This window comes from Ammodytes marinus (assembly GCF_949987685.1).
Source record: "Ammodytes marinus genome assembly, chromosome: 5".
In the NCBI taxonomy this organism is placed as follows: Eukaryota; Metazoa; Chordata; class Actinopteri; order Uranoscopiformes; family Ammodytidae; genus Ammodytes; species Ammodytes marinus.
In genome coordinates this window covers 13,205,735-13,222,880 of record NC_137234.1, presented here as the reverse complement: position 1 = coordinate 13,222,880, position 17,146 = coordinate 13,205,735, and the positions used below count along the sequence as shown (strand labels likewise).

Here is a 17,146-nt window from a genome sequence, read left to right as displayed (position 1 = left end):
GTAATTCAGTCTAGCCAATTCTTTAAAATATATTGTTGCTATTATGATAATCCAAATGATGGCACTCTCATTATTCTACTAAATGTTTAATTCACAAACTGTAATTTCCTAAATCACTAACCCAAAATCTCATATTTTCTCTTAGAACTAAACTATTTAGTTAAATCACTCAACTTAGCAAACAACAACAACAACAACAAAAAGTCACAAACTATTGAAACATTATGGACCCTTTTTCCCTGAAACCTCTGACTAGATGTCTGTTTTTTCATAAATATATACCTTTGTTCCTTCTTTTTTTATGTACCTGTCCTGTATTATTATTATTTTTATTTAATTCATACATATCTGTATCATTTGTAACTGATGTATATGTACTTTTATTCCTTACCTGAGGGTTTGTAATTTATATTTTGTGTGAAAAAAATGAATAAAAAAAATGAATAATTAGTTATAATTTTATTTTGACAGATCTACATAGCTCAGTAGATAAGACAAGTGAAACGGTAAGGTAGGGTAAAGAAAAATGATGAAAAGCAATGATATACAAAACTCAATTTATTATGTTTATAATACTTTAATAAACAGTCCCTTGTATAGCTGTACACTAAACTACAATAAAATACTTACAGTAAATATGAAAGTACAGCCATTTGACATCTGCATGAAAAGGAGAACATTCTAAGAGTTTAAACATGTTTTATACATAATATATTATAATTATTATTTTTCAGATATTTAGTAGGATGAAATACAGGTTTGGGGGGTCTGTAGTGACTGGCTGATACAATCAGAGATGACAGATAATCCATATGTTTAAAATCATAGGGATGGCAAACCAACATAGGCCCTAGTGTATTTTACGTTCACCTGTAAATGTGCTTATCTTACTTTAGAATAGTATTGGCAGGTGAGGTGAGTTACTGTAATGGAAGAGACAAGAGTGTGGAATTAAAGATACAAACATTTCTATTTCCATCTTTCATAAACTACAGATTTGTAAATTTCGTTCATAATATTTTATGTCAATCCAATGTTAATTGGTTTCAGACTGACAACCCCATCCTCCCTGCTCAGTCTGTGGCATGAGGCCAAATGTATAAACTTGTCTGCTCCTCTTCTCCTTTACTCGTATCCCATATTTTTTGTGCAAAAAATAAAATAATAAGTAATGTCCTTTATGCGGGCACATACAATACATCACTTTATTGTGTCACTTCTATCCTAGACAGATGCTAGTCACTACCAACGTTATTTTTTGCAATATACATTTTACATCTCAAGTTGTAAACGTAATTTTTTCTGTGCAGTTTGCTTTCTGTCATACTGTAATACAAGCGTGCCAGTTGAGTAAATGAATCTCAGAAATATGTAAATCTACCCTGGCCATAAGACTGGAGTATATACTGTACAGTGCCATTGATATGCCCTATGTACAACCAGCACTGAGTCTCTATCTCTGTGATTGTACTCTAGCAAACAGAAATGTCGGTGTGTCTTCAGTATAGGTCTGTCTGTCTACCATTGAATCCTCTGTGTCTTCATCCTTAAGCCCAGATCTGGGAAAAAAAGAAAAACAGTAGATGTTGTAAGATATATCACCAGAAAAGTCATAGCAGTTTGAGGTTGTTTTTAGGCCAGAACATAACAATGGAGACATCTCATACGTCATACCCGAAGAGTGTGGTCCCAGGAACCCGTGCAGAAGGCAGTCCCATCTGGAGAAACGCGCAGTGTACTGACGCGGTTCTCGTGTCCAAACAGAATAGAGACCCGTGTTCCTTTGAGAACATCCCAAACGTTTATGGTGTAGTCGTTGTAGCCGCAAAACAGTAGCCGCCCTGAAGGATTAAAATAACATATATGCTTTCAACAGGGTAACTAATATAATGTAAAAAAAACAAAAACAATCATTAACTGCTGTTTAGTTGAGTAACCAGAATAACACTGAAGGGAGAAAAGTGAATATGTCTTACCACTGAGAGAGAAATCTACACTGGAGACCCCAAATATGATGCTATCTTTGGAATAAATAGCCACTTCTCTGTCTGCCCTTAAGTCATACAGGCGACACTGTAACAAAGTTTAGAGTCAGAGAACTATTTTCAATATGATTCCAGTTGCACTTCTGATTTTAAATATCTTTTTTACTTACTGTAGCATCATCAGAGCCAGACGCAAATGCATCTCCGCTGGGATAGTATCTATTTAAAAAACAACAACAACACACAGCCACAATGAGGAATTAATTACTCTCTTAAATGTGAGGATTTAAAAAAACATGACTTTTAGCGACACCTAATGGTAGTAAGAAAACAAATGACATACAATTTGGTCATTTAAATCAACTTTTATCTGGATTGTCCCGTTGTTATTTTAACAAATAAAAATAAAGTGGAACAAAGTCATTTTAACAATTATAAAAAATGTAACATACATAGCGGATTCAAAATATCGACAACTTTTATCAACGACTGAAAAATAAACATTTTTGATCATCATCTCTACACTTATATCAGAACTCAAAGTTGACGAAGCCATATAGAGGCAGTCACTTACCGCACACTATTTATGTCTGATTCATGAGTTTCAAAGGACTGAATACACTGTCCTGAACGCATGTCCCACACATTGGCCTTCTTATCACAGCCCTGCAGTAATTTGGAATAAGGCAAAATGTGAGAAAAACTTTTAAATATTTCAGTGAAGCACAAATGATAAATAGCTTTTTACTCACCCCTGAGACAAACGTGTTTCCGGTCTCAGAGGGGGCCAGGTCCAGACAGAGCACGTCCGCTGCGTGTCCATGGAAACTCTGCAACAGCTGCCCGCTTTCAACATCCCATAATGCACAAGTCCCATCTCCACTGGACGTCAGGATCTTAAACACAAGCATACAGTGAGGACAGTGATGAGGGAGAGTAATGGCTGATCTGGAGTTAAGAAAAAATGAATGAGCTGACACAGGGCTATAAATGGATTGTCTTTGGCGTGTAGGGGATCATGTGACCAGGATATCAACCCAGCAGTAACCGGCTGCTGTGAATTATTAACAAAGGGGGAGAGGCTCACTGGAATATGGAAGGCAGTGATTTCGGATGAATAATGACAGAAAAAATAGTAACTATAGAAAAGTATCAAGCATCATTGAAATAGTTTTGAAAAAATAAAGCTTTTTACCTGTAGGTTATGTGTGTGTGTGTGTGTGTGTGTGTGTGTGTGTGTGTGTGTGTGTGTGTGTGTGTGTGTGTGTGTTTTCACCTGCATATCTGAGTTGGTGAAGCTACAAGCAGACAGGTAGTTAGTGTGCATGGCCACAGACTTCTTTTTTGCAGCCAGGTTCTCATTCTTGTCCAGAGACAGAGGGTACACGGAGCATTTGTTGTCCAGGCCCCTGTAGCAGATACCAAAATCCAGTTAATAAAAGATAAACAAAAAAAAACAAAAAAAAAGAAAAACAAACAGATTGTCCTCCACATTTGGATCATAACGGACAGCGAGATACTTACCCACAAGCTACAGCGCAGCCGGACGGGGCGTAGGCACAGGCCATCACCCAGGTGCACGGCATTGTCACAGCATGCTCCTAATAAACATCAAAAAGACAAAGCTGCATGAGCCGCACCGGTACAGCAACATGAATCCAATTCATTCTGCCTAATTAGAGCAGAGCAGTAAGCTATAGTCTGTTAGACAATAGCGGTTACAGTTTGTCCAAAAACACTCTCAAAGACATTTTTAGATTTTTTTGGGGGGTCAATCTTGAACTCTGCTAGCAACTTCTGGTGTCCCTTCCCTCCCATCCACATTCATACAAAGGGGACTTAGCATATTTTGCATCATAGCGCAGTGAAGATATCCTGCTGATGTGCTTTATACTGTAGATTCTTTTTTGCTTCGTGTTTTTAGGGAAATGTCATTTTTGCTGTTTCTCATGTTTTTACATGTATTGTTGATATTTGCATATCAAAATAACGTTTGTTAGAAGCTTGTGGGAGGATGCGGTATAGGAACGGATAAACTGTGAAAATGCTTTTAGAACATTTTCATTAGTCATTCTGCAGCAACAGCAAAAGAAAAGTTACCTTGTTGGTAGTGAAAGCGTCCCATACAATCACTTTTCCATCCTGCATCAAGACATTAGAAATTAGTGCAATATTAATAAAAACACATTTTATCCAATTAAAAACTGGCTATCCAGTTAACAAGAAGATGGGGTATCAGTTTAAAGAGTTTAAAGCAGAAACAACAGGATCACAGAGTTTGTATAGACCTGTGAGGAGCTGACGATCCTCCTCTTGTCCTTACACCAGTCCATACACAGAACTTTGTTGCCATGTCCCTTCAGAGTTCTCCTGGTCTTCATGATAAACTGTCCCAGCCCATCCACCTTCTCCGCCACCTGGTGTACTGCAGACACACATGCACACACATGCACACACACACACACACACACACACACACACACACACACACACACACACACACACACACACACACACACACACACACACACACACACAGAAAATTCCCAATACATCAAACCACTACACTGTATACACCTTTGAATAATGCTCCCTGACAGCAATAATACTAATGCAGGCCTACACTCAATAGGAGGAAAATATTAAATTCATCATTGATTGATCTGTCCATTAGTTTGTGGGAGCATCTCATAAAACATGCATTAGGCTACACATAGACAGGACTGTTTCTAGTTGTATTTGAATTCACCCAAATTTAGCAAAAACATTTAACATCACAAACATTTGCCTTATTGCTGACTGTTACATGATTGGACAAAACCACTTAAAATCGGATGGACGCACTTGGCTGTAAAAAATGGGGAGGCACACAAACAGCTTGGAGAAGTCTGAGGCAACGACAGGACAACAATCGGTGTCGACAAATTCGCATCCCCGCACAACTGGCAACGTTTCAACTAAAATAACCTACATCTGGCTATATGAGGCGAGAGAAGTTTCGCGGTTATTATTATCCCGTCGCACTGAGAATGCGGAGGGGAACCAAAGGCCTCTCCATATTTTTTCAGCACTCACGCTCGACATCGTGCAGCTTCGCTCTCTCCTCCTCCAGCTTCGTCTTCAGCGTCTCCGATTCCGTTTTGAGGTGGGTCAGAGTCTCATTCATCTGTACCTCATGTGTCGCCATTTCAGGGATTAGAGGGGATCTCATATATTTCCTTTATGCAGGCAGCGATCGGCAGCGAAAAGGCTTAAAGCAGAGCTAACAGCTGATGCTGCTGTCATGACGTCACAGGGCGAAGATGCTCCTCCAGTTTCCAGAGGAGGAGGAACCTGCATCCTGGTGAGGCTGCATCCTAAGCAACGCACGGCCGCTACAGCTAAATAATTCATCCGTATACAATAGGCTACTGTTTGAGGTGCACAAAAAATAAAAGCAGGTACAAGTGGTTTTATTTGAACAGATTACATATTTTATTTCAATGCAATCAAGGAAAAATATAAAATTGCTACAAAATCTGTTACAAGAAATACTTTTAATGAAATTGCCTATTAAAATGTGATTTAGTCAAGTCTTGAGTGAATTATTCAAAATACATTTACAAATAGTTGATTCCACTTTCCCTTTTAACAATGAAGTCATGTTTTTTGGGAGCTTTAACTATCTAGATAAAATTCAATCCACATGGCTCTTATTTAATTGGCTCTTATTTCAGTATTTTTATAATCAATATACTTCAATTGGACTTGCTAAGCAAGAATTATAAAAACAAGTACGTTTGAAGAAGTCACTAGAATTGTAAAAGGCTTTGAGACAGCATTTAGATGATTGATGTTGGGAAATAAAACCGAGGGCTACTGTCTTTTGTTTGAACAGTTGATGAATGTTAGTTTACAACAAATCTTCACCTTGGAGATGCAACACTCATCTCAATTAGTCGGTTAATTTACTATTATCAGCTTTAATAACATTAAAAACATTTCCTTCCACTGGAGGAACTTGACAAAAACCCTACATACCTATATATGGTGTATACATTGTTAATTTAAAAGTGTTTACAGTAATTACAGATACATATACAGCCATAGGCCACTGGACTATGAATCAGTAATGGGGAGTGAAGGGTCAAAGTTTTGGCTGCGTCAGATCCTGGTTAGGAAGCCCAGATGAAGGCTGTTGGGGACCTGCAGCAGCTCAAGAGCCTGTGAAGACGGGCAGAAAGGAAACGTGACCTGGAAACGATAGTCTGAGTCCAGCATCAGCTGAGTGGACCCTTCACGGTCCTGTAGTAACGACTGCAACAAGGAACACATTGGAATATTCAGTGAAGCACTATTATGGCAGGAGAATGCGTCTTTCACGACTGTATTTTAAAGAGGCAACGAGGAACTTTCAGTTTGTGTGAATTCTATTGCATTGAGAAAAACTATATAAAAAATAGCATTATTTGCACTAATGGAGACCTCATGAGACGTTTGCTGTTACATGTCATTAATGAGAATCAGAGGAAACATTTGACTGTTTCAGAAATATTTCAGAGTTCCTCATAGCTAATGAGAAAGGCTCATTACACTTGAATTAGAAAAAACAACAACACAGCTCACCTGAACTTTGCGGACAAATGACGACGTCACTCTTTTCTCAAAATCATCGATGGGTGTGTAGGAGTTCAAAATCTTGACAATCTACAAATTGAATAAGGTTTAGATCAATGGGAAGCTTGATTTTTGCATCAAAAATGACCGCACATGCGACATGAATAAAGCACCTGAACCGGGTTGAGCTCGGTGCATTTCTCAGTTATCTCCTTGGCGTCGTCATCAGTGGACTTGTTGACCTGCAGCAACCAGGCCACTTGAGACAACGGCTTCAAGGTGTCCATAGCATAAGAGCTCTGCAGCTCCTTCTCCTTCAGCCATTCCTCCAGGAAACTAATGTTGCACCTAAACAAACAGAGAAGCTGTGAGCTCATTTTAGTCGGTAGAAAAATAAAAATCTCTTTTATTCTCATGAAAGTAACACAGACCTGATTTGCATTCCTTTCCTGCAGGAGCACATATCTTTGCGCAGCATGATGTTGTTGAGCGTGGTGGCACCAACGAGGAAGAAGAGCTGTTTGATGGCCTGTTTGATGAGGCCCTGCTCCATGCCATGTTGGGCCATGGTGGAGTGGAAGGCACTGAGCTGTTGAATAATGGAGGAGATGGTGGACGCCTCAGAGTCCTCAAAGATGCTGTTGGAGCGCTTCCTGAAGCCCGTCGGTTTCATGCTAGAAATCCCCTGTAAGCTCTCGTGCTCCAACATACCTGGCACTGACAGACAAGAGAGTGAAGCAGCGACATTTAAAGCAGGTGGAGTCATCGATTCCAGAGAATGATTGCTGACAAAATCACTTTTTATCAGTACTGTGTGTGCACGCACAAAAGAACAACCAGTGTTGATACACAGCACAGGCTCGATAAAATGGTAAACAAAGGGTATGTCAACAAAGGGGCCCAGCATAGCTAGCAACATGCCCGTTTACAGAGCCTAGGCTGTGTATTAACACCAGTTTTGTTTCAGCACACACAACAAGCATTCTCCAGAATCGCTTTAAGGTTGCTTATACAGAATGCCCGCAATCAAAAATCTGAATGTGATAATGATGAGATTTGCAAGATACCAATTGAAGGAGCGAGGCTCTTTTCCATCACCGAGATAAACTGGTGGTAGATGTTGATGGCCAGGTCGCTGAAAATCTGTCTGTGCTCCGACAAATCAAAGTTCTTCAAACAGTTCTTGCTCTGGCGAGGAGTGTTTTGTTTCATGAACTCCTTTCGTGAACAGAGAGCAAAAATAAAAGTTAATGTCAGAACACGCCTTTGCCTACAGACAAAAAGGACCGGAGTGCAGACAGGGTAAAATCAGTGAGTTCAAACCTCCTCCCCGCTGTACTGCTTCAGACAGTTGAGCAGATGATATGTGTTTGAGAGCCAGAAGGACAGCAACTCAAAGTCTTTGGGGTGACTCTGAAACAAAATTAAAAAAAAGTATTTACTTATGCAGATTGAACAGTATACTTTCTCTTTAACCTTTTCAGATCATAATATATCACAAAGGTAAAATCTAGCAAACTAAACCACTGCTAACAAACTAGTGGCCTTAAACTTAGATATGGATGTGAATAACAATTGTTTTGGATTGTGCTCATTGTTTATTAAACAAATCTACAGTCAAGATAAATGCTGCTCGATTGACTGTTAACCTCACCATGACGACTTTTTTGACAGCGCCGATGATGGCGTTCATGAGAGACTTGAGCTTGACCTCATCGTTCAGGTAGTCGGCGTGGCGGACGCACATGAAGAGGACGTAAGCCGGCAGACCGAGGATCATACTCACCCCCACACCTCTGGGCTTCAGGTCTGTGAGTAATGAAGCACATTTCATTAACCTATTATAAAATCACAGAGATGCTTTGCCAGCACATACGCAGAGGAAGGCAGACAAACTAATGGCTTTAATAGGACTATATTATTCTATTAGAGACAATACAGAGGCAGAATACCCAGGATGATGTTTTGAATGAGCCGGGGTTCATCCTCTCTCTTGTACTCCAACATGCCAAGGAAATCTTTGGGAACGGCAGGCGCAGACGTTTGCTTGGCTGTGTGGGTAACATATAAAGTGATGAATATGGAGATGTTTGATGTTTTTTTTGTTTTTGTTTTACAATGCAAAGCCAAAGAAGTGCTACCTTTCTGTGACGTTTCAAGGCTCTTCAACTGATTCTGGAGTTTCTTTATTAATCTGTCTCTCTGGTCGAGCTGCTCTTCGAAGTCCTGAAAGGAAAAGCAGAATTATCACTTGTCGTCTTTCATTCAGACCAGACCTGCATCTCCAACTCGCACTCGCTCGTAAACCCCTCTACGTATCCACACCGAGACGCACCATATTCTCAGCAGTTAACCGTGAAGTCTCCTGTCTCAGTTTGCCCTTGGCCTCGCTTTCCATCTGCAGCTTTCTCTTCAAGTGATCCTTCTCCTCTTCCAGATCCTCTACTTGGCCTTGGAGTGCACTCTTCAGCTCCTCCAGCTCTTCAGCTTTCTCCTCAAAGTGCCTGAAATAAGCAAACAAAAAGAAATCAGGACAGGACGCAGGATTGACCATCACGCCGTCAAATCAAGCAAACAAACACAACTGCATATTTTACCTGCGTTGTGAGCTCTCCGTTTGAATCCTCTTTTCAAGAACGTTAGTGATCTCCTCAGTTTTTTCTTTGGGATGACACGGACAAAAAGATGAACAAAAGTTATATACTAATCTGCAGAAGAGCTTCATAGTGGGGAAAAAAACAATCCAGACCTACCTGCTAGTTCTCTGCTCTGCTCTTCTGCGTGGGCCTCCAATTCTTGTTTTTGCTTCTGCAGCTCTGACACCTGCTGTTTCAGCTCCGGGATACTCTGCCCATCACATCAAGCAAAGGGAAAGCCCAGATCATGGTGGTAGGTTTTGCTTCACATATATCTATCAACAATAAACGTACCACTGTTTCAAAGATGCAATAACTCACAGAGTTCTCACTGCTGAGCCTGGACACCTCATGGCGAATATTCTCGTTGACGTTACTCTTCTCCTGGAACAAGTTTTGCAACTTGCTGTTCTCATTTTCAAGGTGGTCCACTTTCAATTTCAATCCCCCAATTTGAGTCTCAAAGCTTTCCTTCTGCTCCCTCTGGTGGTTTTCCAGTATTCTGCCATCAAAATGGGGAATCAAGCGTATGCAGTTTTGTCGCACAGGTTTAAAAAAATTAACAACAAATGATATTAATTGAATGGAACCGCTATGACAGACCTGGAAGCTTTCTGTAGGCCGTCGAAGGCCACCAGCACATCTTCAACCTCATAGATCTTCTCGTTGTCGTCTGGAGTAAGCCTTCGTGGAGAAACATTTTGTGTGAACTGAAATGCCTAAAAACAAGTTTAAAACTAGAATTCGGGAAAGGTTAAAATATTTAGATTTTACCCCAGAAGAACCTCCTCTTCGACAACACCGCCGAGAAGTTGTCTCGTGATATCTTTCATCTTAGCTGCGGAAAAAAAATCGTAAAGATGCTGTCTTAATTTATATACTAGGGAATATAATTCAAAGGTCTCTCATCCAGGTTAACTTAGCTCAAACACTGGTAGTCAAGGGGAGCGGTTCAAAAGATTGAGCCGGAGAGAGTGAGGCAAAAAAGCTAAACATTTAATATGTTGAACTTTTCCTTTAACTGAAGGTAAATAAGTAGAAGTCTGCACCTCTTGCTCGTTCCGACTGTTCTTTCATATTTCGCTCCATGTTGTTTTTCTGATTTTGCAGGCTGCTGAGATCTCTGCGTAGCTCGGGAATGGCCTTGACGTGCTTGGTGAGCTGGACGACCTGGTCCTGCAGGTCAGCGTTCACCTGCCCCTCCTCCTCTATCTTTCTCTGGAGGCTGACTCTGCTCTCCTTCAGCCTCTTTATTTCATCTTTCAGACTTTCAACCTCCTTCTCGTGGTCCTGCCTCTGGATATCGGTGTTGTTCTCTGCAATTCTGCCAAGGAATCAATCGAGTCAAAATTTGTTTTGACTGAAAACAGTACTTGCCCCGTGCTGTAGACTTGCACATTTCCTTGACTTACTTTCTAAGTCTTTCTTCATACTCTTTCTCTTCTACAAGAGTCATCTTTATTCGATCAAAGCTCTCTGTAAAAATGGAAAAACAAATTGTTGACCTGTGTGAAAGGTAGCAAACGGTCTACATGGAATGTTAATTCCTTTTACCTTTGGCCTCTCTGGTCGTAGTTTCAAACTTTTTCTCCAAGTTCTGCTGTTCAAGCTTTAGTGCATCTTTTTCCGATTGAAGCTGTGAAATAGTCTGGAGCAAGAATGAAAATATATCTTTTAAAAGGGCTGGTCAAGTCTGCTCTATGAGTACACAAAGACACAAACAACTTCATTAAATCATCAAGCATCATCTTCAAAAACTGACCAGCTCAGCATCTTCTTTCCCTTTCTTCACTCTGGCCTCCACAGATGCCTTCTGATTGGTGGATTTTTCCAGCTGTGCCTCCACCCCATGAAGCCTGTCCACGGTTTGAGAGTGGGAGGCGGCCAAGCTCGTCAGCCTCTCCATCAACCCGCGGTTCTCTTTGTTCTGTAAGGACACAGGGATTCAGTTACGTTCTCTACACGAAAGCCACTGCCAAGGTAACTCTGGAAGCATCTTTTTTACCTGTTCATCAATCTTTTTCCTGAGCTTCTGCACCCTGAAGGACAGCTGGACATTCATAACCAGCCGACGCGTGGTTCGAAAACGCCGCCGTGCCAGCCACGCTCTGGTATACTTCTGTATCACCACGGCTTTGTGCTCCTTCATCATCTAAGAATTGACAAAGAGATTGCAGGGCATCAGGGCATTTTTTTTTCATCTTACTAAATGACTCGAATGAAAAAAAAATGAACCCAGCAGTTACAGACCATCTTGTAGCGTTCCCGGGCCATCCAGCCTCGTGTGAAGGCCTGGATGGTGATGGTGGCCAGGCGGACCAAATGGTAGATCTGCCTCATACGGTAACCTCTCCAGTGTCTCTGGATGACCATCGCTGCCCAGCCCTGCTTCAGCATCGCCGCACTCACTGTTTTACTGCAGGAATACAAACAGACGTGTGTCAGAATCCTATCAGACACCAAACAAGAGGGATGCAGGACAACAAAACCACAAGTGAACCCCCATCTTACCGAATTGTCCTGGTTCCGCGGATGTACTGCTGGAGGATAATGGCCGCCTCTCTCATGCGCTGGTACTTCCTCCTCACCCTCCATCCCCGGAAGTGTTTCTGGATGGTCACACACGCCCCTCTCAGTCGGTCCAGGCGTAGCTTCTCCAGATACGCCACCTGACCGGCTCGGAAGAAGATCTTCGTGCGACCGAACTTGTATTGGTTTGGGTCCTGCGGGGATAAAACACATGAAATGAATGACACTGTATTGTATATTTGTGTATACTTTTTGTTGTGTTTAAAAGGCAGATCCTAATTCTGACCTGAATCAACCTCTGCAGCACGTTCCTGCAGGTCTGTTTCTTGTCACCGAGGTCGGCCTCCTGATGCGACATGAGGATACAGTACCGGCTGTAAAACTCATTGTATGTCCACCTGCAAACCAAAAAGCCATTACAATATGAGCCTATGATGGACATGGGAATATTGTGATTTTTTTGATGTCCTAAAGAATCAACAGAGCATCACCTGGACGGATAGCTCTGTGCACTGATACGAATAGTTTCAAGGACTCCGCAGGCTCGCAGCTGCTGCACCACCCTTCTTGAGTCATATCTAAAAAGTGAACAAACATGCAAACACTCACTTAAAACCAAAACGTTAATGCAGACTGGATTGTGTTGAAATGCACTTTAAATCGGCACTCACTCAAATGGGAGCTTCTCATCGTTGGGCTTAACGCAGCGTACATAGTGAGGTATGGTAGCGTTCAGTGTTTCCATCAGTAAAGAGAGGGAGCTGCAAAACTACGTTCAACCACAAAGTTCACAAGAAATGATAAAAAATACAAGATATAAATGTTTGCGCACACTGGTAAATACAGAATATTATGGGGAACGCTGGAGTTCATTCTCCAGTGAGTAAACATTGACACCTTATCTCCCACAGAGGTTCTCAGCTGTTTATTGGCTGGTTTCACTCTGGGCCTGGCAGGCCTTACTTTAACACCTCTCCTGTTCACAGTGCTTAGCTCCTCCTCTTGGAAAAAGTTGGCCAGAAAAGGGAACTGATAACAGTTTGAAGCAGGAGAAATGTGATAAAAAAGAGAGAAAAGGCAATGTTGGAAGGGTTAGGCATTAATAATCCAGACACTTTCAATTGTTATCTTTCATTTCTAGCCACAGTGATACGTGGAAAAATTGAAAAACAAAGATGGAAGGGTCGTTTAAATACCTCACTGACTCTAATAACGTCAACCAGTTCTTCATAGAGAGTGTCTCTGTTCTTTTCAAGGAACCCTCTGCATTGATATTCCACCTGTTAATGAACGCACGTAGTTTCAAAAGAGTTGTCTTTCTTTCTTTCTTTCTTTTAGGGGTTCCAAAAGCATTCATGGTCAATAGTAGCAGGAGTCAGTTTTGTGCTACACTACGCTGGACATGTGTTTCTATGGGTCACAGGAACGTCACCTTGTCTGCAAAGTGTTGTATCACAAATGCCTCATTGGATAACCGGGGCTTCTCAAACAGAGGATTGGAAGCGAGGTAGTTAAACAGCTTCTGCAGCCAGCTTTGATCAGTGCCCTGAGGAAACTGTGAAGTAGAGAGACATACAGTATGTAGTGAGCTGTATAGGACATGCAGCAACCATAAAAACACAATGGAGAGTTAATGGAAAACAGAAGAGTAAAGGTTCACGTGAAGTCTAGTCTGTTTAAGTTACCAAACATTCTTCATCCAGCAAGTCCAGGATCCCCAGCTTTGCTTCGATCAGGTCAATGACCGGCTGATTGTCATAAAAATCTATCAACGTCCACGGGATGTCCTCCTTCATGTACTCCTCTTGCTCCAGCTTAAACACATGCTGATTAACGAAATAAGAAAGACAAGAGAATAACCCCTGTGAGCTCATAGACAGGGATGCAGCATGCAGTGATTTGAGATGATGCGGGACGACGGCGACGCATACCAAGTTGAACTGCTGTTGAAGCTTCTCATTTGCATAGTTGATACAAAACTGTTCAAAGCTGTTGACATCAAACGTTTCGAAGCTGGGGACAAAAGGATATCAAAGACCATATAAAAAAGGGCGGTCGAGAATCAAGAAGCACCTGAAGAAAAAAAATAATCACTGTATCTGCTTTACCCATAAATGTCCAGAACGCCTATGAAAGCGTGTTGCTTTCCTGGGACCTGTAATGCTGTGTTGATGCTTTTAATAACACAGTCAAAGAGATGGGCGTAGATTTGCTTGGCGAGGGCATCCCTGGAATTGACCGCCCGCTCCTTGGGCACCGGTTTCACCACTGTCTCAGCCACCAGAACGATCCTCCTATGGCACAGCCAACGCACCAACTCCTTTGCACTCACGCCCAGCAACTCACAGAAGATTACCAGGTGTGGATCCCTGAGCTGCAAAATGTCAGAAGATAGATATGTAATCATGTTTCGTATTGAACAAAGCAGGTAAAAAGTTTTAAGATCAAGCAAGAAAAAAAGCAATTTAAGGTTTGGAGAGTTGAGGCTCACAGGAACTGACGATTTGTCACGTCCAGAGTTATTAACGATTTCCACATTTCCCAGATGCAGAATGGCTGCCAAAACTTTGAACACATCTGACAGAAAGTCTTCCTTTAACCCTGGGGAAGCAGACAGAGAGGGAGAGAGAGAGGGGGGTAAAGCTAACACTTGTAAACTCTGTAAACACTAATCGATGTGAGAGTCTGACAGCGGAAGCGTTTTCATTTTGTTTTACCCAGCAGTGAGAATGTCCGCCGAGTCTCTTCCATGTCTTTCTTGTCATCTACACCTTCGATTGTGATGTCACCGCCCATGCAGGTGTACCGGAATTTATCTGCACTCACTGCAGATTAAATGAACATGTCACGAGCTGTTAAAAGTTTTGAAAAAAATAATCCCACAATAAACATACGTATGATTGCCAGACCTGGGTGTGTCTTCTACGTGAATCAGAATTAAACACAGTGGCGGGTGAAACACCGGCTGTACAAAAACTCACACAGTCTTAGATTCTTGAACTCCGGCAGGTGAGCACAGGAACACATCTGGTAGAATATGTGGTAGTTTCGCTCGTTGTCTGTCTGAATAAAACAAGAGTATCATTATTGTTGGCTCGGATACAAGAATCATAGATATATCGCTGTTGTCTTCATCTCATATACTACCTGAGAAATAACTCTGGATTTCTCTAAGAGATAGGTTCTCATGTTTGCTCCGATGATCCGGTGCCTCTTGTCAAAGCTGATCTCCGTGTATTTCCCAAAGCGGCTGCTGTTGTCATTCCTGATAGTCTTTGCATTTCCTATTGCCTATTGACAGAAAGTCATAGTTCAACACCGTCACAGTACTGAATCATTTAGCATTTTTCTTCTCCAGTTAAGTGGAGAGAGAAAACATACCTCCGTTATTGGATTGGAAGCCAGGACTTTGTCTTCAACTCGAGTCTTGCTTCCAGATTTGCTCACTACAGCAAAGTACCTCATAGTGTATCGGGCAGACACTGTTTTGCCGGCTCCGGATTCGCCACTGACGATGATGGACTGGTTCTTGTGGTTTCTGTGAAAAAAAATGGGAATGTACTGTACAGGTACATAATGTAATTTTTTTTTCAACTTCAAGTGGTCATTTCAGGCTTTATTTACCTGGCCATCTGTTTGTAAGCTTCCTCTGCCACGGCAAATATATGAGGGTCCATGTCCCCCATGTTCTGGCCTGAGTAAGCATGAATGATTGCATCTCCGTAGATATGAAGCTGTTTGTATGGATTTACGGCTACCAGTATAATACCTGAAAATGAAATGGGGAAACAGCACTGGCTGAGCAAAGATCACAAACTGCCAATAACTGTCACCTCAAAGTGCTTAGTTAAAGGCTGACAGAGCCAGCCAAAGGTTTGTCTCAACAATACCGCAGTAGGTGTAGATGATTCTGGACTCCACAAATCGCACTTTAAGATTGTGCAGGACGGCGGGTTCATGCAGGTAGCTGAGAGCGGTGAGGTCGTTCTCCCCCACCAAGATGTCCGGGTTACGAAGAGGAGGGAGTTGAGGTTTTGACGGGTCCACAGGATGGGAGTACTCCTGCACAGTGACAGCAGGTCATAATCAAGAGTACAGTAGCATGTACCCAATGCAGTTAAATGTGAAGGGCTTCATTAGTCAAACTTTTACTCACACTGCCATCTTCAAGTAGCAATTCAAGAGCATTGTTCCCAAAATGAAAGTCCTTAATAATCTCGGCTGATTTCCACACATTTTCTGCATCTGGTATCCACACCCTGTTGTACTGAAGTGGAAGATTTCAGTGGTTAAGTTTAAAAAAAAAGTATCAATACTTACTATAGTACAGTACAATATAGTATTACAACATACAGTAGGCCTATAACACTGTGAATGTTATACTATTCCTTGTGTCAGTATTTAGCCTACATAATTAACTAGGAGGAACCATTCATTTATAATGTAACCCCAAATCATTGATGTTAATCTATATAAAAGGTGACATTTTAAAAAGTTGAGTTAACAGTTGATCATTTATAGTTTAAAATCATTTGGCCCCAACCCTCTATACATCCATGCAACTTGTCTGAGCCTTGACAACGTTTCCATATGTCTCGATAAAACAACAAAAAACCTTTAAGTCTCTATACTGTAGTTTAATAAAGACAGAGCTAATAAAGAGCTTTTTCTTACCTCGGTGTACAGTTCCAACAAAGCCATTTTTGTGCATTATCGTTATAGGCTACCTAACTTCTCCCTTCAGTATATTTGTTTATCACCTGCTGTATCACTGAACTTTCCAAGTTGCCAGCGAAGGTCTTCCCTACCCCTCACAACTATCACTAGTCAAGAAAGAAGAAGTAACATAACTTTTCCGGTTGCAATTTTCAAAATAATACTCAAATTAATAAATTAAATAAATGCTCAAAACCAACCACCTAACTACCTAACCTTGTCCTTTAAATGTTTAGCAAATAGTGCTTCAGTTTCATTTAGGCCTAGGCCTACTCATAGCTTATATTCACCCCTGGGGGTTAATAAAGTATTTCTGATTCTGATGTTTCACTGTGTAGCAATTTATCACTTTTAGGCCTAGTTTATATTTGTTTTTTACTCCGACTGATAGACCGACTTGACTCTAGAGTTCAGCTCTCCTTATGTAGTCTAGGTCTATATTAAGTTACACTATAGGACTAAATAAAATATGTAAAGCATGGTAATTATAGATAAACTACTGCTGCTAAGGATCAGCAAATCCCAGTGACACATTTTATTCTGAAAACCCCATCCCTCATAGTCTCGTTTCTTCCTGGTTGAATAGTCGCTCACCTGCTGCGGACTTTGCCAGTGTGACTCCGCCTTCCCCGTCTTGTGACAACGGCTTGACTCGAGTGGGTGTGCTCGTTTGAACCAGGATTG

The 17,146-nt window shown here is 41.3% G+C and overlaps 2 protein-coding genes across 2 annotated transcripts; both read right to left on the bottom strand.

Moving 5' to 3' along the window:
- Nucleotides 1-1,668: 1,668 nt before the first annotated feature.
- gnb5a (guanine nucleotide binding protein (G protein), beta 5a) lies at nt 1,669-5,167 on the bottom strand (the record flags this gene model as incomplete). The annotated part of the gene is made up of 10 exons (XM_080028237.1): nt 5,061-5,167; nt 4,274-4,410; nt 4,086-4,127; nt 3,510-3,586; nt 3,262-3,394; nt 2,738-2,881; nt 2,560-2,651; nt 2,156-2,204; nt 1,977-2,073; nt 1,669-1,841 (listed from the first exon to the last, which is right to left on the bottom strand). Exons 1-10 carry the CDS (start codon nt 5,149-5,151, stop codon nt 1,669-1,671), a joined length of 1,035 nt encoding a protein of 344 aa, XP_079884363.1. The 5' UTR covers nt 5,152-5,167.
- Nucleotides 5,168-5,553: 386 nt separating this feature from the next.
- On the bottom strand, nt 5,554-16,550 carry myo5c (myosin VC). Its single transcript, XM_080027138.1, has 40 exons — nt 16,421-16,550; nt 15,903-16,013; nt 15,637-15,808; nt 15,371-15,515; nt 15,128-15,284; nt 14,894-15,037; nt 14,728-14,809; nt 14,464-14,571; nt 14,238-14,347; nt 13,855-14,120; nt 13,678-13,759; nt 13,432-13,572; nt 13,179-13,301; nt 12,943-13,026; nt 12,644-12,775; nt 12,418-12,515; nt 12,238-12,324; nt 12,033-12,144; nt 11,729-11,940; nt 11,468-11,633; nt 11,223-11,369; nt 10,980-11,144; nt 10,772-10,865; nt 10,630-10,693; nt 10,267-10,541; nt 9,992-10,055; nt 9,821-9,901; nt 9,539-9,719; nt 9,335-9,428; nt 9,179-9,242; nt 8,917-9,085; nt 8,723-8,807; nt 8,534-8,632; nt 8,236-8,390; nt 7,905-7,994; nt 7,649-7,799; nt 7,013-7,298; nt 6,755-6,929; nt 6,591-6,671; nt 5,554-6,281 (listed from the first exon to the last, which is right to left on the bottom strand). The coding sequence occupies exons 1-40, from the start codon at nt 16,445-16,447 to the stop codon at nt 6,129-6,131; spliced, it is 5,232 nt and encodes a 1,743-aa protein (XP_079883264.1). The 5' UTR covers nt 16,448-16,550; the 3' UTR covers nt 5,554-6,128.
- Between the last annotated feature and the right edge of the window lie 596 nt (nt 16,551-17,146).